The sequence below is a fragment of the Typopeltis vanoorti genome, chromosome 13, assembly GCF_054136105.1.
Source record: "Typopeltis vanoorti isolate ZY-2024b chromosome 13, IOZ_Tvanoo_1.0, whole genome shotgun sequence".
Lineage (NCBI taxonomy): Eukaryota > Metazoa > Arthropoda > Arachnida > Uropygi > Thelyphonidae > Typopeltis > Typopeltis vanoorti.
The window spans coordinates 120,793,374-120,816,663 of NC_143561.1; the positions used below are offsets into that span (position 1 = coordinate 120,793,374).

Sequence of the window (23,290 nt, forward strand, 5' to 3'; positions counted from 1 at the left end):
GACCCTGCGTATGTGATTCCTAGCAATTTCCGAAATGTACGGATATCAATATTAAATTTTTTTTTTTATCCTTAGGAGTCTTAAAATCAAGGCACTTTATCAACCTTATTTTTTAAATAGTTAAATTACGAAGAAATAAATCAAGCGGACATAAGTGCGCCTTGAAATATATATCTTAAGCAATTTCATATATTAAACGTTGAAAGTGACTGAATATAAGTCAATATCTTCCACAGAAATGAAAAAAATATTATTTTGCTCTTGTGTTATTAATATAAATTAATAGAAAATAACTGATTCCAAGAGTGGTGCGCAGGAATACATTATTGAAACGTAATCCATTCATTCATTTCCTTTCAGACTGGTGAACTTCAATTAAGATGTCGTACCGTGGTGATGACTTTCGGTAAGGTTGAAATATATTTAATGTATATAAAGTGGTACGTAATTGGTGAACTCCTGATGAATTATTTTGATATAAGATTGATTATATACCTCATTATATTCTGTTTTATGTGCAGGTTGGCATACTAGAATATTGTAAAAGTAGTTCACTAACCAACATGGCTACAAGCTTTTGCCTTTGTTGAAACACGTGCATTTCCATATGCCCTTGTCATGGTCCATATTGGAATGAATTTCCTGAAAAGTTGTGGAAACGTTTTGCCCACATGTACTATTATATTCTGCTTAAGGAATATTTATTGCCGATCTTTTATAAAAAGACCTTGCACGTTCTAATTTTGATAGACTTCTGTTACGTAAAGTAAAGCTGGGGACCATATGCGCCCTTCCATAATCACATGGAATATTTCCCGTTCTCATATTCTAAATGCAGGGTTATTATGTTTGGTTCTTGTTAATACGCCCGTATTACTACACGAAAAGAAATCGAGTTATTCATTGTAAAGCGCAAAGCAACATTCTGATAACTGAATATATAGGTGCAACAATATTTTAGTGGTACCCACATCACGTCACAGTACTGAAATTGTCGGCCATGAGTTCTTTTGCCAAGCTAATTTGTACGTTTAATGAATTGAAAATGAATAAGGACATTTCTGTGTCTGAACTAATGTTACCCGTAAATTTACAGATTTTAGTTACTTCTAGTAGTGTCCTAGTTTAACAAACTCCCAGTTAGTACGCGAAATTTGATTAGTGTTCATAAAATATTAAGGTTAGGTTCTTTAATACTACATATGCCTAAAACAAGACCTGAGTTTAAATCTCATTTGGGTCACAGGGAGCTTATCTTTCTAATTTAAGATGACTTTACCATTTTTAGGAGTTGGTAGAATATATATATACAATTTTTTTTTTCCAAAAAAAAAAAATATATATATATATATATTTATATATATAGAAAATATCCAAGAGGAATGTGATCAGGAATACTTGAGATTAAAAAAGAGTATCAAAAGCTGGAAAGGTAACTGGCCTTTTCATATTTCAGGCTATTCATTGATCCAAAATATTCAATTATGGAAGTATAAAAGTTTAAAATGGCCAAATTGCATTCAGAAGGTATGGTGAGAAAGTTGAATATCAGATGATTGGAGTAGTGCTCATAGTTCCCATCAATAAACAGGAAAATGAAACTGTATGTGAGAAACTTCCTACTGTGGGTTCTGTGTAAGATTTATGCAATCATACTTTAGAAGACAAAGAGAAACTGTTGAAGGTAAACTTGTAGAAGAAAGGAAAATTGGATTTAGTCCAATAAGACGTTTTCAGGATCAAATTCTCACTTTGACAAATAGTGAGAATGTAACAAGGATATGCACATAGCTTACTTGATCTGAAAAAGGCATATGATTGAGTGCCAGGAGCTGTTTGGGATGATAAAATTTGATTGAGTGCCAGGAGAAAGCTGTGTGGAATGATAAAATTATATGGAGCCAATGGAACAGAGGCAATACATTGTCTCTATATAAGTTGTAACTCAGCAGTTAGAATTCAAGGAACTACAGAAAGGTAGTTTGACGTCAAATCAGGTATGATACAAAGGTACACTCATTGTCATAATCATGTAGTACTAACATAATATCTTGTACACCCCTTAAGGGAGATGTACAGGATACTGACTACTTGACAGTACCCCTCCCTCTCCGTTGATTGTGCTTATCAGGAAATTGATTATATCTGGGGGAAAAAAGAAAAAAAAAATATATATATATATATATGCATTCATATTTGTTAAATTAGGGAAACAAAACACACGTGTTAAAAAGATTATTTTACTGATAGAGTATCCTTATACACCCTGAATGTATCCTTCTGAAGATGACCTCAATACAGGGGTCGAAACGTAAAGTTATTATTTTATTATTAATCAGTAAAATAGTCTTTTTAACACGTGTGTTTTGTTTCCCCAATTTAACAAATATGAATGCTAATCACTGTATAACTTTAAAAGAAAGAGTTATATATATATGCATTTATGCTGTAATTAATTACTGGGTTGTAAAAAAAAAAAAAAAAAAAAAACCAAGGGTATAAATAAGATAGTGTCATTATTCATTATCTATCTGGGTCACATTATGAAAGAAAGTGGTGTTAAATCAGATCAGAAGTTAAGATATCAAACTTTGCTCTTCATTTGTTCAGATGATATGTTCCTAAACATATTCAGTGCAAGTCTCAAGTTGTTTAATTGAATTGAAAAACAGCTGCAATAAATTTGGCATGAAGATTAGAAATAAAAAGACCAAAACTATGAAAATAGGCAGGAAGATGGAAAACTTTGTCAGGACAAGTAATATTTTATAAAAATAATAGAACAAGTAAATTATTTCATCTATTCAGACACAATTTTTTTTATAACATTTAAAATAGATTTCAGAATAAGTAAAACTGATGTGGTGTAGAGATAGTTGATTAAATTTATATGGAATAAGGAAAATTTGCCAAAAGATAAACTAACAGTACACAAGACAGTATTCAAACAATTTTTAACTTTGAGAGCTGTTTCAAATAGTTGATCAAAGACAGGAGACCAAGATGCAAGTTGTGAAAAAAAATTAGGAGGGTCAAAGAAATGGTATAATCATATTAAAAATGAAGATATTAAGAAGGAACTTAACATTAAGTTACATTAATTATGTTAGCATTCAACAATTCATGATATCAAAATGGAGTTAATAAAGTGATATGGCCATTTTAACAATATGTGGGGAAGAAGTTTAGTAAAACAGGCATTTTCTGCCAAGATATCAGAAAAAAGACTGTGAGGAAGAGCATAATCTAGATGGATTAATTGAGACCAAAACTATGAAAATAGGCAGGAAGATGGAAAACTTTGATGTGAACATAATCGTGTAGTACTATCATAATATTTTGTATACCCCTTAAGGGAGATGTATAGGATACTGACTACTACATGACAGTACTCCCCCCCCCCCTCCTCCCTCTCCATATTGTACATATCAGGAAATTGATTATACCCCCCCTCCCCGAAAAAAAATATATATGCATTTGTGCTAATATATATTTAAGCACAAATGTAATTAATTATTGGGTTGTAACAAAAAAAAACAACAACAAAGGTTTAAATATATTGTCATTATGTTTCTTATAACTTCTTATCTTAACTTTAAATTTATGGCATTTTCCTTTCTAATTTATTAAGTGTACACTTTTGCACTTGTTTGTTGTGTTTCTGCTGTTGTTAGTCTCCTTTTCCACAATGCCATTATTATTATTATTTATTTATTTGTTTTTGTCATTTCTACATATGAAAGATAGAATCTAATATCACTTTAGTCCTGTGTATGTATTAACTAGCAGTTAGAAAATATAGGACCTGCTGTTTGTTTTTGAACAGCTACAAGTTGCAGTCCTTAAAAACTAGGAGTTCCTGAGAACACACTGGATCATGTTATAGGCCAAGTGGAAGATGCAGAAGGACAGTATTTTAAGTTATTGGAAATATTGACCCAAAAGTTGAAGATGCAGTGTAACAGTTAAATTGCATAATAACAACTTACATTGAGAAATAATTATTTAACATCAGTAGAATCTTCAGCCACATTTTTTGACCATTCCCAATGCACAAAGGAAAAGAGATAAAACAAATTAATAACCTAATAGATTTCCCGGTATGATATGAACACAGATGGATAAGAAAATACTATTTATTAGCTAATATTTTGCTGGTATTATATTCAGCATCTTCAGAGCACACAACACAAAGTTTGTTACAAAAGCAAGACAACCACAATCCGGTGTAACAGTGGGGCTAGTATAAGTAATTGCAGGGTGCAACACAAGACTAAGTCCTAATATGGTGCCATCTAGGTTAAAAAAAAAAAAAAAAAAAAAAAAAGTTAAAAGTTTTGAAATAGTAGTCCAAATGATAGTCTTAGAAAGTTTAAAAAATAAATAAAATAAAAGCAATAAATATTAATTTGGTCTTAGGATGACTGTCTCCCAAATCTTTGGTAGATTTATACAGCCATACTTGTTAAGATTTAGAGTATGTTTTAAGGCTTCTGTTGATTCCAGGAACAACCTCTCTGACTTGTAGAAGCTTCTGTGCATTACTTTTGTTTCTTTCCAATTTGGAAAGAAACAAAAGTTTTGCAGACCCGACTTGCCATAGTGAAAGTGTCGGATATATTTTTTGTATTCACTGAGGCGGATGTCCACAGTTCTTCCTGTCTGTCCGTAGTAGGCTTGATGGCAAGAACAGAGCACTTCATAGACTCCTGGATGTGATAAAGGAGTGCATTTGGCCTTAGGTGAATGGATGAGAGTTGCTAATTTTATAAGGTTTGAATACTGTGCGTAGTTGGTGTTTGTTAAGCACCTAGATATCTTTTCAGATGTGCCTTTAATGTATGGGATGGTGATAGTTTTGTTGTAGTCTTCTGTGGTAGATAGAGGGGATTTCTGAGTAGCATTTATTTTGTTATCTATCTTATGGGGATTATAACCATTGGTTAAGAAGGTGTGACGTAGGTGAGAAAGTTCAGCAGTGAGAGCAATGTCATAGGAACAGATTGCTCTAGCTCTATGGGTTAGTGTTTTTAAGATACCATATTGTTGAGAAGGGTGATGGTGTGATTGTTTGTGTAAGTATCTCCCTGTATGTGTGGGTTTTCTATAAACTGAAAATGATAAGGAACCTTCTGGAAGATGTGTGATCTGTGTGTCCAGGAAGGGCAGGCAGTCATTGGCTTCTAGTTCCATTGTAAAGTGGATTTTAGGGTGCTGTCTATTTAGATGCACTAAAAATGTATTCAATGTGTCTGGGACATGTGGCCAAATAGCAAACACATCATCAACATAGTGTAGCCAGAGACTAGGTTTGAGAGTGCATGTGTTGATAGCTAATTTTTCCAGATGTTCTATATAGAAGTTGGTTAAGGGTGGAGAATGGGGAGAACCCATAACTCTCCTATCTAATTGTTTGTATATTTTCCCTTTCCATGTAAAATAACCTGCCTGTACCACGAATTTAAATAGCTGAAATATATCTGGGGGAAATTGTGAATTTAGTAAGTTAAGTGTTTCAATCAGTGGTACATTTTTTTTTTTTAACCTAGATGGCACCATGTTAGGACTTTAGTCTTGTTTTGCATGCTGCAATTACTTATACTAGCCCCACTGTTACACCGGATTGTGGTCGTCTTGCTTTTCTAACAAACTTTGTGTTGTATGCTCTGAAGATGCTGGATATAATACCAGCGAAATATTGGCTTCTAAGTTAATAAATAGTTATTGTCTTATCCATCTGTGTTCATATTCATACTGTGAAATCTATTGCATGTCTGATGAACACATAAGCTTATCCACGGGTATAAATTAATAACAGTTTATATAATATATTATTACATGTAATGCACATTTTGGCATTACTTGGATTTTTTTTTTTTTTTTCAGTAATAAGAATGGGAAAAAATAGAGTAGTAGTGGCTTACTATTGAATGAGAAAATGCATTTATTGAGGTGATTTCAAGTATAGTGATGCATGCATATTTGAAAATTGGAAATTAAGCAGCAACTTATTTTTGCCTGTAGCTCCTTTGAAAGTGTTTAGGATGAAATAGTAAATTAACTAGTGATTTCTAGCATTTTTCCATTATAGTATGTGAATAAATTATAAATTTAAATGTTGGGAAAATATAAGAAAGAGAAGTCCTTATGATGAAATACATTTTATTGATTGTGATATAAATTTTTTTTTTTTTTTGGTTAAAGACAAAAGATTAGTCTAATTCTTCTTCACTCATATTCTATGTAGACTGTTGGGGCACAATAAAGGTGATACTCCTAACATACTCTTTCCAGGTGTTTGTCCTGGGATCTCTTTAAGAAAGTGGAAAATGAAGAATTAGTCCAGTTTGTGATATCTGTCTAGGTGATTCTAAGTCAAGTTTTTAAAGATATTGCAGAATTGTGGAGGGTGTAAAAGTCATGGGCAGGAACTTCAACAACTTCAGGTGTGCAGATGACACTGTCCTTATTGCTGAATCTGAAGATGATCTTCAAAATGTCACAGAAATTTACAACAGACGCTTAGATGCGGGATTAATTATTAAACTGAAGAAAACAAAGTGCTTGATTATATCAAAAGAACCAATGAATAAGAAAGTGAATATAACTGTTAACCTAAAAAGAAATTGAACAGGCTCAATCTTTTATATATTTGGGACAAATGTTTACAGATGGAGGAAAGTCCCTTAAAGATATAAAAAGAATAGAGATAGCAAGAAAAGCCTTTATTGATTAGAAAACTGTTCTAACATCCAGAGAGAGATCATAGACACAAGAAAAAGATCAATAAATTGCTATATCTGGTCAAGCCTTCTCTAAAACAAGTAAAACTTGGACTTTAAATAAACAAGCAGAGAAAAAGTTCAAGGCTTTCAAAATGTGAATCATCAGAAGAATGTTGAAAATATCATGGACGAAAAATGAAGATGTATTAAAGAAAGTAAAAATGAAAAGAACATGAATGAAAATCATTAAAGAATGAAAACAAATATTTTGGACATTAACTGTACAAGAAGGCATTTAGAAATTAATATTAGAAGGGAAACTGAATGGAAAAAGAGGGAGAGATAGACTGAGGAGAATGTGAAGACATTAAGGACTGGACTGACTTTGAATTACCATAAATGTTCCTGAGCAGCAAAAAAAAAAAAAAAAAACTGTGACATGGTTGCCAACCTTTTTCTAGAGGAAGAAGATCGAAGACACTTAAAGATTCTAGGATTCTTTTTTAGCCAAGCCCTCGTGCTGTTTTAGGTAAGCTATCTGATCTATGTGGCCCAACCAAGGAGCTGTTTCCAATGTATGATAGTGATATTGTCTGGTTTTCTAGCAGTGGAGTGGATTTTCCTTCTAACCTTTTCATTTGTTACATGTGCTATGTATGGTGTCTTCAAAGGTTTTCGGTAACACTTCATCTTGAAGGCCAATAGTCTTTTCTCATCTTTCTTTAGCAATGTCCAACTCTCATATCTGCATAGTAAGACAGAATTAAAAAGGGTATCAGTGAGGTAGTCTTGTAGTGAGCTGAATTTTTTGTCCTTCCAAAGTGGCTGTAACTTCTGAAGGGAAACTGTTGCTTTAGCAATGTGTGCTTTAATGTCATGTTTCAACCAGCCATCTCTATGTTGTATGCTTCCCGAGTAGGATGAGTCTTTCAACTTCTTTCATCATTAACTGAAATTTTCATAGGCTTATTACCTGAAGATATTGTTTTTAATTTGTTGGTGCTGATCTTTAAACCATAATCACTAAGTGCCTTAGAAACTCTGTTAATGCTTGTAACTGATGTTCATTCTCTGCTATTAGGTCAATGTCATCAGTGTATCTTCTGAGATTATCGATTTTTTTTTTTTTTTTTGCCACCAACTGTAATTACAATTCCACTTTTTTCCAAATCTAAGTTTATATTAACTTATTCTTAATACATTAAGAATATCTTAACTAATGGGACAACCTTTCTGTCACTTGACTTAAAAATCTAGTGTTACTTGGAATCCCCTTCACTGTCCCTTGATCTTTAAACTTTTTGCTGCAGAATTTGTTTCTTCTCAAAAATAAAAACAAATTATTTCACATGTGTGAAAATAATCTTTCAAGAACTGATCTGCAATAATTTTATTTAGATATAAATAAATAGAATAAAAGGTGTCTTTTCATTTGCAGTGAAAATCATTGCTAAATATTTGTAATTTTTTTTCAAATAACATTTATCGAAATAAATATGAACCTTTGTTTTCTTTCCTTGCAAAATACCATTATATGGATCATCATGCTTTAGTTTTAGAAACTATTTTTCTATTTTTATGAACAACAAATGATATTAAATTTCATCACTCACGTTCTGATTGGGAGACTTCTTTTTAATGTCAAAAATTTATATCTAATGATATTTCAACAGGAACTCTTTTGATTAAAATTGCAACAGATGTTGCAATTTTAATCAAAATCAAATATATATATATATATTTTTTTTTTGTTTGATGTACATTCTTATAATAATCACTGCTTAGCCAGTGTAGATAAAAAAAATATATGAAAGATTCTATATTGATTCAAAATTCTCATTTTGAAGTTTTGCATAATATTATATTATATTATACAGGGGTGAATGCTGGTCTTGAAATTCATGCTTGCTCATTCAGGGAGTGAGAGGTGTGATTGAAGTCTGATTAGCGGAATAATGAATTCCTGACCATTTAAAACTATATATTTAGAAATTTATGTACATTTAATCATACAAATACAACATTTATTTTACAAGTGATATTCTATCTTTTCAATTTAGCTACTTGAATACAAATTCTACTCCATGGTTCTTCTTTATGAACTAGTCAATAACATCATAAAAAGTTGGTTGTAACTTAATTATCCCAAGCAACATGCTCACTTGTAAAGGCTGGCTGAAGCTCACTGGCTAGAGCTACTTTGACTGTGTATGGCCTTGTTTTTAAGATGACGTGAAGGGAGCGGAAATGGCTATGCTCGTGCATGAAATTACAGTGCTGCAGCGAGGGCCTGGAAGCGCCTACAACCGATCAAGCCAAGGTAGCTTTGACTAGACGAGCAAGCATCGGACTTTGATACACAGCGCAAAGCTCAATTATTGCCGTGCAAGCTTAAGACGTCTTCTGTCTACAAAAATAAAAGCCTAAATGGAATGCTTATAAATGCATGCATTTATTAACAAATAAATATTACTTCTTTCTCAATTAATGAGCTTGCACAGCAAGCATGGAGAATTCGCCCCTGTATATTATTAAACTTCATTTCTGAAAACTGTCTTAGAAATACTAGATAATAATGCTCAGCTGAAGGAAAGGCTAAAAACTTAGTCTTTTCCTTCTAAGCAATTAGAATATAATAAATTTACTTTAATCCTTTATCCAAGTGTGAGCAAACAAAGTTTGCACCTGAAAATGTCTTCAAGACTGGGGTAAGGTTGTACAACACCGGGCAACTTGTAGCAAAGGTGGACCAAGCTAACATCGCACCTATCTCAGTATCTCCCATAATGCAAAACACATCTCCTTGCAGATATGTATAATGTTATGCATTAAGGGAAGGGCCACTACCCAAACTAGTTTCGACCTTTATTGAGGTCTCTTCAGTGGGAGCATTATACATATCCGCAAGATGTGTTTTGCATTATGGGAGATACTGAGATAGGAGTGATGTTAGCTTGGTCCACCTTTGCTATGAGTTGCCCGGTGTTGTCCTTACCCCAGTCCTGAAGATATTTTCAGGTGCAAACTTTGTTTGCTCACACTTGGATAAAGGATTAAACTAAATTTATTATAGTCTAACCAAGTGAAAAATAAACTTTAAGCAATTAGAAGGAAAAGAATTAAGGATTCTAAGCAATAATTTCAGCTCTTATTGGCCACCATCCATACTGTTTTATTCTAATTTATATGAGTAATGTGAGAGCATGTTTTTCTCTAGCTTAGTTTATTTTTTATAACCAAATAGATAATAATAACAGGACTCTGGCGTTGATGTAGTAAGGTTTTATTTTTTCACCAGAGGGCAGGCCAGTAAACTTTAGCATACCATATTGTAGTGTAGCTTGTTTCTTTGTATGTGAAGGTCAAAATGTTGATTGATTATTTTGATTTATATTAAATTGAAGTTTTACTTGAACACAGTAGTGAAGTAAATAAATAATAATCAAAAACTTATACAAATATTCATTATACAAATTATGTTACCATAATTTGTTTGCCCAATAAAGGGTGATTTCATGGTCCCTTAGCTGGATCTGCCCTCATTTTCCTCTACTCTGAAGAGGAAAGCTTAGTTTATTTTTTATAACCAAATAGATAATAATAATAACAGGACTCTGGCGTTGATGTAGTAAGGTATTATTTTTTCACCAGAGGGCAGGCCAGTAAACTTTAGCATACCATATTGTAGTGTAGCTTGTTTCTTTGTATGTGAAGGTCAAAATGTTGATTGATTATTTTGATTTATATTAAATTGAAGTTTTACTTGAACACAGTAGTGAAGTAAATAAATAATAATCAAAAACTTATACAAATATTCATTATACAAATTATGTTACCATAATTTGTTTGCCCAATAAAGGGTGATTTCATGGTCCCCTAGCTGGATCTGCCCTCTTTTTCCTCTACTCTGAAGAAGATCCACTCACTTTAACCTTTCATGTAAGGCAGGGATTGGCATCGATATCAAACTCGTGGGCCACATGCAACTTTTATTTTTAATTAATCAGGCTGCAAGTGTTTAATTAAGCGAAAATAAGGGTTGAAAAAATACTTAAGATAACAGTTTTTATTATATTAATCTTAAAAAACACAGAAAACACAGTTGACTTGTGTCAAGTTGCAAAGCGATATCACGAAGTATAGGTATAAAATTATTTTTAATTTATAATTCATATTATAAAATGTATTATTTAAATAATTCAACATACGGACCACATGCCATGTAAGTATCGTCAATTTTATGGGCTGCCAAAAAAATGCACGTTTGGGTCGCATGCGGACCATTGGTTGCCGACCCCTGCTCTAAGTCCTTATCAGCCAACGCTTCTTATTTTATGACCCTTATGCTATTGGGGGGGGGGGTCTGCCCCAGGTGGCACTTTGCATTTAAGAAATCTTTCCATACTGTCTATAGAACAGCAACCGAGTGAAATAGACTTCGACAATGTCATCGATTTTTGTTAACGGAAAAGCAAGAAAAATAACACTTTAGAATGTTGGAATTTACTTCAAAAATAAACGAGGCTGAGGGTTCAAATCCTGCCATGGGCATGGATGTTTGTGATTGTCTGTGGAAATGTTAGTGGTGGTAATTGCGGTGGATGGCTTTGGTGTAGTTGCTGTCAGTCGGTGGATTGTGAGTAGTGGAAGCAGAGTTGTAGAGTGGATGCCCTTCCTTGATGAGTCTTTGGATTCCCTGGAGGTGAAAAAAATAATAATGTATACACCTGGTCTTTTACCTAAAATTAATAATAAATTAAAAATAAATAATATTATTGACTTTGAAAAAGGATTTGATAAAGTTAAAAGAAGTATTTAAAAGAAATAAAGACAAATACCAAATAATATTCTGAAGGTTAAATAAATATATATGAAAATAGTCAAATACAAATAAGACAAATTATGAACTATCATATCCAAGATACATAAATCAGTGAGTTCAACGGGGATGTCCTCTTTCAGCAACTCTTTTTAATATTTATTTAAATGAAATAATAAAATGGAATAAAAATTTCCATCAAGGTATTAAATTTTCTCCTACTGTGAACTTAAACACTCTCCTTTTTGCTGATGATCAAGTAATAATTACAAATTCTGAAGATAACTTAGAGAAGGATATTTTTCATTTAAATGAAATAGCCAAAGATTATGGAATGGTAATATCAACAGAAAAAATATAAAATGATGGCCAGGTGAATTCATTTAACTTCCTAGGATGTATGGTTACATTTGAAAATGAAAAAGATATAAAACTAATGTGAAATATTTAAAAATAACAGGTGTAATTAACTCTATATTTAAACCTAACCTAGTTCAAAAACAAAAGACTAAAAGTGTACAGTACATTAGCCGTACCAGTCCTATTGTATGGAAGTGAAATCTTGACTATTCGATCACAAAAGAAATGCAGAAATTATTATTTAAACCAGGAATCAGTATTATAAAAAATAAAAAAATATATAAACATAAATGGATGAAACTTGTTGAAAGAATGAAAACAGAATGATTACCAGAACAAGTATTAAATTACTAAACATTAGGAAAAAGAAAACCAGGACATTCTGAAGAGATATAATGATGACTAATAAGCCCACAACAGGCCACTCTAGGCCTAAATCCTTGAAAAGTGCGATGATGATGATCACTGTGTGACCATGAAGGAAAGGATCCCCAGAAGTCACACTAGGGTGACTTGAGCAGTAATGCAGAATACATCAGGAATGTCTTGTTTCATTTTCAGTTGTTGATTAGCAGACATCCTAAACATGATACTGATATTTCTTTTACAGGCTGATACAGTATTTATGCTAAAATTTCTTAATTTATGAGAAAGTCCTGATTGGCCAAGTGGTTAGCGTATCTGCTCTCTAGCCAAAACGCTGCACGTTCGAATCCTGTCATGGATGTTTGTGATTGTCTGTGGAAATACTAGTGGTGGTGGATGGCATTAGTGTAGGTGATGAGTATAGTAGTTGTGGTTCATTGTAGTTGGTGGATTGAGTTGTGGAGTAAGTGTCCCTCCCTCAATGAGTCTTTGGACTCCCTGGAGGTGTTGCACAATAATAATAATAATCAGTTTCACTTTTATTATTGAAAATTATAAATTATTTGATACAATTATCTTGGAAAAAATATTTCAACTTTTTATAAAAGGTGTTACATAATTGTTCAACTTTTTTGGAAGGTAACTCGCATATTCAACCTGCAGATATTTCAGATAATTTATTTTCAAAACCATTCACGAGACAATTTTTACAAATGTAAATCAGTTGGGTAACATGCGCATACATTTTAATGTAAAATAGTAACTACTACTAGTAAAAAGTATAACTCCTTCAAAACTGCCTATCTAAACTAGCAGTATTTTTCAAATGTGCAGTGATTTCTTCTTTGTACTACAAGAAACTAGATAATACAATAGTAAAAAGAAGAAAAATATGGAGTATTTTCTTTTCATTGAGTGAATTTACAATGTTTTTTTTTTTTTTTGAAAAGAAAGTGCACATTATTTTCGTGCCAACTGAACATCTGAAATAATTATAAGAATGACACTGACTTAATTGTAACGGAGTTGCAACCTTTCTGAACCTCTTGATTAGAAGAGTGAACTGTGTTACCTGAAACTTCCTTTATTTGCAAATTCCAAGTAAACATTTTGGTTGTTTTCAAGATATATATTCACTTTGGAAGATATGTTTATTAAAATAAATATTGTGGAAATTATTTTCATGTCACTTTTCAAAACTTGTTGTTAATCAATTATTTTACAATATTCTAGGGGGGGGGGGATTGAAATATATGGTTTGAGCATTACTTTTTTTTTTCTTTCTTGTGCTGTTCCAATTTAGGGAAATGTCAAATTGGTATGCTTTCAGATTTAGATACTGTTGTTGGTGAACAACTCTATCTGCTTTTATGAACAAGAAATTATGTTAAATTGCAGTACATTCTTATTTTGAAGGTAATTTTTAAAATATCACATTTATATCCAGTAGTATTTCAAATGAAATCGTAGCTGAAAAATGAAACACATTATTATTGTTGCCATTTGTAGATTTTTAATTTTTATGTTCGTTTTGAAGTATTCCAATCACAACCTCGCCATGACGGCTCACAATAACTGAATTATAACTATCTACTTCCTTCTAATTTCATACTTTTCAGTGTGTATTTTGCATTTTGGTATCTGAAAATTCTCTTATCTATATCCATACTATTTTTTTGCAATTTTATTATTGCAACCACTACCTTGTTTTTTTTCCTGGGTATTCAGTTCTTTAAGAAATAGCAAGAATCTAAATTTTCACTAATAGATTACCTGTTATTGTCTGTACTTAAAAGTCATCTTTGTCATCAAAGTTAAACTAATATTAACATAAAGGTTAATATTGTTTTCTGCCATTAAAAAGGAAGAAAGCTGAACAGCATGAAATAATTTTTCTCTTAATAGAGAATTTTATTTTTTTACTTGGCTATTTTGTAATAAAAATATTATTAGTGCTACTTTCAAAATTCCTCATCTATGGCACACTGCTATAAAAATTTAAAAGACAAAGTTTCTCTATCGGTAGACTGCATTCTTATTTACTAAAAACAGTTTTATAATTCGCACATTTCAAAAATGCAGTAGTGTTGCAGGGGAGGGGTTAGTCATCAAAGGGAAAGTACAATTTTAATTCTATTATGAAAAATTTGGTATTGAAATTTCCCTTTTGAGGCATACACCTATACATTCATATTTTGAATGATGAACTGTAGCAAAAGTATCTCTTCAAAATCACCTAGTTTTCATTGTGATGTGGAAAGACTAGAGAGGGTCCAAAGACAAATAACCAAAGCGATATCAGGACTTTGAAGTGTTTGCTATGAAGAGCGTTTGAGAGAATGTGGATTACAGAGGTTGGTGGATAGGAAGAAAAGAGGAGATATGAAAGAGACCTTCATCTGATAGGGATTCTATTAGATTAATACAGAAGAGTGGATTATAAAAAGAGTGGATGTTAAGATGTGAAGAATGAGGGCCCATCCCTGGAAGTTGAAGTTAATGTCGCGAGTTGTTAGTGAGTGGCATGTATTACCTGAGTGTGAGTGCAGGTAGTATAAATAACTTCAAAGCTCATTACGATAGACATTGCTGGTTGAGAGGGCCTCCTATGATGAGTCTGACTCCATGGAGGTTACCAAATAATAATAATAAAATTCCTGCATAATATCTAAACTAGCAGAAATTTATGTACATAACAATTTACTTCTTGACATTTCTTTCAATTTGTAATGAGTGAGTTTGGGAAACCAAGAAGCTTGAATTGCAAAGAACTGCAAATTACGCTATAAAGATTATACATTATACAATAGATTCAAGATTTCTGTATAGTTCTCTATAATGCAAAATCATTAAGTGTGAACCTTCACACAATCTACAAAGTATTCATCGAACTATGATTATGAATAAAAAATAAAGAAAACTTAATTTGGTGGCTGTATTTTTTTTTTTTTTTTTTTTTTTTTTTAGATTGGATTTAATTTATAACATCTTGTTTGACAAAAATAATTATCTTGAATCAAGATTATTTCAAATGTATTGTTGATAAACATTAAACATATTTAGCAAAATAAATTGATAATGACATTGGTTTTTAGGTAATACAATATTTAAGTGAAGAAAGTATGAAAGGATCTCTTATTTTGTACTATATTAAAAACTATAATTATACGATAAAGAAGCCAAAGGAAATTATAACCTGTAGGTCATCACCAACAACAGCTTTCTTTAGTCCATTGCTGGACAAATGCCTCTCCATGATTCTTCCATTTTAGCTGATCTGTGCATATCTCTCCACCATAAATGTCCATAACATCTTGTTATTTCATTTTCCCATTTTACCACTACCTAGTCTACCTAGTTTCTGATAACCAGTTCTTGGTGTCCATTCTGTCCATCTGTTGTCAGGCATTCTTATTACATGACCTGTCTGGTAGCATTTGTTGCCTTTTTATTACTAAGGCAATGTTCATCATCTTTGTTTGCTTCCTTATCCAAGTATTATTCTTTTTATCTGAGTTAATTCCAAATTAGTTCTTTTCATGTTTTGTTGTCTTGTTTTCAGTTTCTCTAGGTGTTTTTTAGTCAAACTCCAGGTTTTACTACCATAGGTCATTTAAACGCGTGGATACAACAAAACTATCACCATCCTGCACATTAAAGACACATCTGAAAAGATATCTAGGGTGCTTAACAAACACCAACTGTGCACCATATTTAAACCTTATGTGAAATTGGCAACTCTCATCCAGGAGTCTATGAAGTGCCCTGTTCTTGCCATCAAGCCTACTATGGACAGACAGGAAGAACTGTGGACATCCGCCTCAGTGAACACAAAAAATATATCCGACACTTTCACTATGGAAAGTCGGGTCTGGCAGACCATGCTTTGGATACCCCTGCACACAGGATCAATTGGAAAGAAACAAAAAGTACTGCATAGAAGCTTCTACAATCAGAGAGGTTGTTCCTAGAATCAGCAGAAGCCTTAAAACATACTCCAAACCTTAACAAGCATGGCTGTATAAATCTACCAAAGATTTGGGAGACAGTCATCCTAAGAACAAATTAATATTTATTCATTTTAATTTTTTTTTTTTTCAAAACTTTGGACGACTAATTTTTTTTTTTTAAAACTTAGATGGCACCGTATTAGGACTTTACGGTGTTGCACGCTGCAATTACTTATACTAGCCTCACTGTTACACCAAATTGTGGTTGTCTCGCATTTGTAACATACTTTGTTTGTGTGCTCTGAAGATGCTGGATATAATACCAGCAAAATATTAGCTTTTAAGTTAATAAATAGTTATTTTCTTATCAATCTGTGTTTGCATCAATACCGTTTAAATCCAATTCATCATAGATCATTGTTGGGAGGGCACACTAGTTGTAGATCTTTCTTTTTAGGCAGTTTGGTAAATTGCTTTTAAATATCTTTATAATGGTTAACTTTCATCCTGCTGTTATTCTAGCTGAAATTTTATTATCAAGTTTGTGGTTGTAATGATTTGTACTTATTTAGTCTGATATAAGTAAGATTGCAGTTACTGAGCAAATGGGAAGGAAATGGATTTCTTGCTATAGGTAGCTGAACATAGATATGTATGCAAGATAATTTTGTTAAGTGTTCTCCTAGGTGTGAAGGATTATCACACCATATTGTTGTCGTCGAGTCCACTGAAGAGCTTCTAGATGTGACCATGGGCCTGTAGAACTGCTTTGGCAATCTCTTGGACTTTGAAGTAGAGCTTTTCTGTTGGGTTATTGTCAATTTTCTGTAGAGCAGCAGCAATTGCTGGGCAAGAATAGATATGGGCAGGTGTTAGTTCGACCCCTGGACAGTTCTTGCATGTTTCATAACTTCTAGTACCGTCCGGATGAATTTTCATGCCTTTAAAGTGTTCCATCCTTAGCCTGGAGATGATTGTGGTTATTTCTCTATTTTCATTTATTTTGCTGATTTCATTCTTCTTCTTGATAGTTTGTTTTACCAGTCTTATTTTTGTGACAGAGTTTGGATCACCCTACAGGGCAGTCCCCTACTTCTTGCCACTTCTGCCTTGCACATGAGCAAATGCCTCGGATGTGGGATTGGACTTCTGCAAGCATTCTTATTTTTCAAATTTAAAGTTGTTAGTTGTTAATGAATTTCCTGTGTGAGGCATTAAAAAGTTTTCCATTTTCTAATGCTTCAAATGCAGATTTTGAGTTGCTATAGATGGTTATTCCTTGTATTTATTGCTGGATTAGAGAGAGAGAATTTGAGAGCTGCTTGCATGGCTATTAGTTCACAAGTGAAGTTTGAAGCTATTTTGCCAGCTGTGGTTTTGATTTGCATTTCTTTACCTCCAGGTAGTTATAAAAACCCCTGCACCTCCTTGGTTGAGAGCTTCATCAGATGATCCATCAGTGTAGGCAATGATGGTTTAGATTATTCAAGTGGTGTATAGTGTCAGGTCCTTTTCTTTTATTTACCAGCTGTGAGTCCTTTATTGAACATCGTTCTAGGAAATTTAAGTTAATTAGTGGAAAAGAATGGCTCTTTGCTTATTTCAATGGACAGGTGCTCGAAGTTTCTAATTTCATGCTCATATTGTAAAGTAGATGATCTCTTTAGTCTAGATTTTCCAGTCCAGGCATTGAAAGTTGTGAGTTAGATGTGATCCTGTTGTTGGCTCCTGATTCTGTTAACTGTAGACGACACCTATTGTCAAGCTTTTCTTTTGAGCTAGTGGAAGCTGGAGCCCAGATTGTTGAGGCATAGTGGGTCATATGAGTGCTGTATATATAGTTCTTCAGTTTTGCACCCCACTTAGTTCCACAAAGCCTTTTGATGATATTAAGCTTTTTAAGAGCTTTATTAGATATATTTGTGATATGGGTTGTAAATCTTAGTTCAGTATCTAGGGTTAGGCCTAAGTATTTGGGAGGCTGTTTTTCCTATTTTGATATTATATATTTTGATTTGGGGGTTGTAATTGTGTCTATTTTTTCTATCAGTGGAAAAGATATAAAGTTTTTTTTTTTTTTTTTTCTAGGTTTATCTGTAATTTGAGTTCCTTTGCCTATCTTTCTAAGCCTTTTATTGATTTATTTAGGACTTTTTCAGCTTGTTGAGGATTGCTGCTTGTGTGCCAGATTGCTATATCATCTGCATAGCATGCTATTTTTGTGTCATTTATTACATGAGGATGAATATTGTTCATATGAGAAATAGAAGCGGACTTAGAACAGAACCTTGTGGGACTCCAGCCCAAGTTCGACGTATGTTGGAAGAGGTTCCATTGACTTTTACTTTAATTTTTCTTCCTTTAATAAAATCTGAAATCCAAATTAATGTATTCCCCCTTATTCCAGTATCTTATGCAATTTTTATTAACTTGTCTCCACAGACAATCGAAGGCAGCTGTAAAATCTAAGAAAATTGCTGTTGTCTTCTTAGGTTGTTTTTCTTGAAAGCCATCTATGATTGATTAGCAAAAATAAAATGATTGATCTTCTGTACTGTGTTGGGACCTGTACGCTGTTTGGCAGAAGTTGATCTTGTTATTTTCTAAGCACCAGTTCATAAGTCTAGTGTGTATTATTCTTTTGTTTAGTTTGCAAAGAGTACTAGTACTCATTACAAATTAAACAAAACAAAGAGTACTAGACTACTAGGTTTTTAGGTTTTAGTAAGGGTATAATGACTGATGTTTTCCAGATTTTTGGCAGTTTACCTGTTTTCCAGGAAGTGTTAAATATCTTCAGAAGTCTGGTTTTGATTTTTACTCCCATGTTTTTAATCATATGTTCAAAGATAAAATCTAAACTGGGTGATGTGTAGGGTCAATTTGACTAATTGCTGTTTCTAATTCTACCATTGTGAGGTCCTGAGTAAAGATGTCTTCAGAAGGATAGGTTCTGGATTGTGTTAGTAGATGTTTTGCAATTTTCCTGCACCATTTGTCTTCATTATTGTATTGCAGTTTGCTTACTTTTGAGTAATATTTGGCTAGAATATTTGCCATCTGTTTGTTTGTTGCTGCTGTATTAATTCTCGAAGAGACTGTGTTTGAAGAGTGATCAGTATCCAGAAGTGTTGCGTTGTTTAATAATCTAATGATATTCCAGTGTTGCGAATCTTTTCTTGGATCTAGTTTGTTGCAGAATTCTTGCCACTTTTCTTGTTTGCAGTTTGAAATTTCATCTTCAATTTTTTGAGTTAATTCTATTAACTTCTTTCTATTTTCTTCTGTGTTATTTTGTTTTAACTGTTCATTGATGGCATCTCTTTCGGTGATCATAGCATTGATGTTATGATCTTTCCAAAATGGAACCCATTTGTTTTTCCTGAGTTCTCTTTGTATGTTGTTGGTTAATTCTAGTAGTTGCTGATCAAGTTCTTTACTAGAGGGTGTGCCTGTGCAATATGTTTCTAATAGTTGTGTGTATTTGGGCCAATTTGCTTTTCTGAAGTTCCAAGATCTCTTTTTCTGTGGTTTTTAGTCTAACTGCAATTTAGTGGTTGTGATGATAGGCCTATGATCACTGATGGCAGGGTAAGATTTGCAATTTCATAATCTACTGCTGTGATGTCTAATGCTGATTCTGTACCCATTTTTGACTGATATGTATTTTGCTTGTTGTTTATGATTTCAAGGTTTAGATCATCAATTAAGTCCTCTATTTGTGCTCTTTTCGATCGAGAATTGGGGAGCCCCAAGTTGGGTTTTTGGCATTTAGATTCTTCTAAAAGGATCGTTGTATCTGATGTTTGGCTTAGTTGCTTAAGTAGTTCTGGGTGATATGCATTGACTATTGTAATAATTACTATTTAGATTGATATTTGTAGTTGATGTGATTTCTTTATATCTAATGTGTTTGGTCCATAACAATATAGCTAGATCTTTTCCATATCGATCCGGTCTGTCTTTCCTTAGTGTTGTTGAATAGCCTTTGATTTGAAGTTTCAGATTTTGATTTAGTTTCGTTTCTTGTAGTGTGGATGTTATGTTTATATAAAATGTACTTAAGCTCTTCCATCTTTTTTTGAGTGCCATTGATGTTAAGCTGAAGTATGTTGAGAGTCCTCGTAGCATATTTCTCATCAAGATTCCGGACTGCAGTTCTCGATGTGTCGGCGTCCCTGGACGCGCAGTAGTATGATTCTGATCAGAATAGATGCTCTTCATGGAATTTGGGTGTGCCAGAGCCCCGTTAGCCAGAAATTTTCAGGGCTCTCTGCAGGTTTTCACAACTACCGTATTGGCTCGGGGGCCCTCGAAGTCCCCACTGTGCTTCACCTGCCTGATGGGCATGTTAGCTGACTTGCACTTCTTATCCATGTTCTTTCAACAGGTAGTATGCATCATATCCAGGTTTTGCTGGATATATATATATATATCCTGTCCAGTAGGGAGGTTAGTCTTTATATCACTGGCATTGTCAGTGGATTGTAGGAGAATATTCAGTTGTTTGCAGATTGTGAAGTTGGGGGGGGGGGATTATAAGTGACAGTGCAGATGTAGCCTTTCAGGAAGTTTTGAATAAGCTGGACAAATGAGCAAAAGAATGATACGGTAGTTTAATTTAACTAAATGAAGGTCTTGAAGTTTGGGACATCTCGATGAGAGGCTCATACTCTTTTGGAGGAACTGTATTAGATGAAGTGGGGTAGGGTCAAGGGCTTTGGGGTGATGATTGATTGAAACTTTTAGTTCAGGGGGCTTATTTCATAAGTGGTGATGGTAACCCAGAATATTGGTGTAATACTGGGAGGTTGCTGATCAGCAAAGATACAAGAGCTGTGATTCCATTTATTATTAATGCCCTGATTCAGACCATCTGGACTATTGTGCTCCAGTTTGGTTATCAGGATTTGAAAGAAATTAATTAACTTTTGAAAGAGTGCAGAGGCAGATAACAAATGATATCAGGACTGTACAATATTAGTTATGAGGATTCACATTTGCCAATAGAAGGAGAAGTGGTATGATTGAGACATCTTAAACTGTTGAGAGGTAGTTGCAAGATTGACACTAAGTTCTTTTGTATGGTAGAACAAGGGAAAGGAGCAAGGACAAGGATTGATTCCTGGAAGTTGTGAGCATGAGGGTGAGAAGTGATTTCTTTGCATGGAGAGTTGTTGAACCATGGAATGCATTGCCTGATAGGGTGGTGAGAGCACGAAGATGAATGAGTTTAAGAAGTGGCTTGATCTTTACAGGTACCCATGGCGTAACTATAAAACAACAAAATTACATGATATAAAGGTGCAAACAATCGGTTTATCAATTAAAATGGTTGCCACATGCTAGAAATTAATATTACTATTAAAACTATTTTTGATGTATAAATGAAATGAGAACCTTCCAAACTCCATTGGCCTCATCTAGATCGGAATTATTCTCACTCCTCCTCCTCCCCCCTCCCCAAGTTTAGGAAATTATTTTATGTAATAATCAAAAATAGTTAATTTAATGTATATTATTTCTGGGAAAACTCCCATGTTACTCCTCTTTATTTAACTATTATAATTACAGCTATTTTGCCTGCTTCAGTTTAGGAGTACCCCTGTTTGAATGTCATTGGCTATTTACTCATGGATTCTTAGGGCATTATGAGTGTAGATGTACTAAAAAGTATATGTAGCCTAAGGAATAGAAAATTGCACATACCTTTTTCTGGGTGTTGTGGCTTTTCCTCTGTCTGCGATGTCGAAAACTGCAGAGTGTGTGTGGGGGTAGGCAGTTTGGTAGAATAAGTTAGAAAAACCCGGGTTTTTCTATTTTCAATTTCATGCAATTAGGATAGGAATCAGTATACTTCAGATCACTTGATCAGTAATCTGAGGTATGCTGGTGACACAGTACTTTGTAATGACAAGGAAGAACTAGGACAAATCCTTAACAAAGTTAATAAGGAAATATGGACAAGAAAGCTCCTGAGAAACATGTACATAGAAAGAATTGAGGAAGTAAGCAAGTTAGAATACCTGGGATCTGTTATTAATCTGAAGAATTTCTGTTCAGAAGGCGACTAGGAATGGCTAAAACAACAGTCAGAGATTTGTCTAAAATCTAGAAGGATAGATCTATCTCCACAGGAACAAAATTGAGGATTCTGGTTGCAGCTGTTTTTCCAACAGTGACTTATCTAAAGAAGTCTGATAGGAAAAAGAAAGCTGCTTTTGAGAGTGTATTACAGAAGGCTGCTGAGAATATATACTGAAAGGAGGTCAAATGGATAGATGCTACAAAAGAATGGCAGAACTTTAAGGCTTGTTAAAGGTATTGATAGAAGAAAGTTGAAATACTTTGGATACATTATAAGGGGTGGAAGGGAGACTTCTGAAGGCTGTAATAGAAAGTAAAGTTCCTGGTAAACCTTTCTCCTTCATTGGTCCTTTAAATAACTTAAGTATTTCTATCAATTTCCATCTCTTTTGCATATCAACTCTTTTGCATGTCTTTGTAACTCACAAACCTCGAATCTGTCCTTATCGAGAGCATTCTACAAATCTACCAACTCTCCATCATGGTCACCTGCCTCTGAATCAATGCTCTCCATCACTTCCTCATCCCAAAGAAACCCAGAATACCAGAGTTGAGCACTATAATCCAGATATGGATGTAACAATGCCTTATAAAGAGGAATAACAACTTTCTTATCTCTAATTATTGGTGTGGTCTTCAGTTGCCAAGTTCTAAATAATATTAAGCTCTAATTATAAGCTCCAAATTAATTTCATTTCTATCTACCACCACCCTCAAATATGTAGCTTCATCTATTTGCTGGACTACAGATCTATCAATGTGATACACAGCTTATAATCAATTTATTCCAAAAAAAAATGCATAACTTTAAATTTTTTCACATTTAACTGATACCATTATTTTTTACCAGCATATTTAAATCATCCCACAAGGTCTCCACATTAACTGTTACCCTATCCACTTTGCATCATCACTAAACAACTGAGTATCCCCCTTCAAATTATTTCCAATATCATTTATGTACAAATTAAACATCGGTGGTC

At 33.4% G+C, this 23,290-nt stretch overlaps 1 protein-coding gene across 1 annotated transcript in view; it reads left to right on the top strand.

Moving 5' to 3' along the window:
* The first annotated feature begins 337 nt into the window (after positions 1–337).
* The window catches only part of LOC150100505 (eukaryotic initiation factor 4A-I-like), a 177,895-nt gene continuing 154,942 nt past the window's right edge, over positions 338–23,290 (top strand). Inside the window, exon 1 of the mRNA XM_090403231.1 lies at positions 338–406. Coding sequence (XP_090259357.1) covers positions 381–406 — 26 coding nt within the window. The 5' untranslated portion in view covers positions 338–380. The remainder of the gene's footprint in view (positions 407–23,290) is intronic.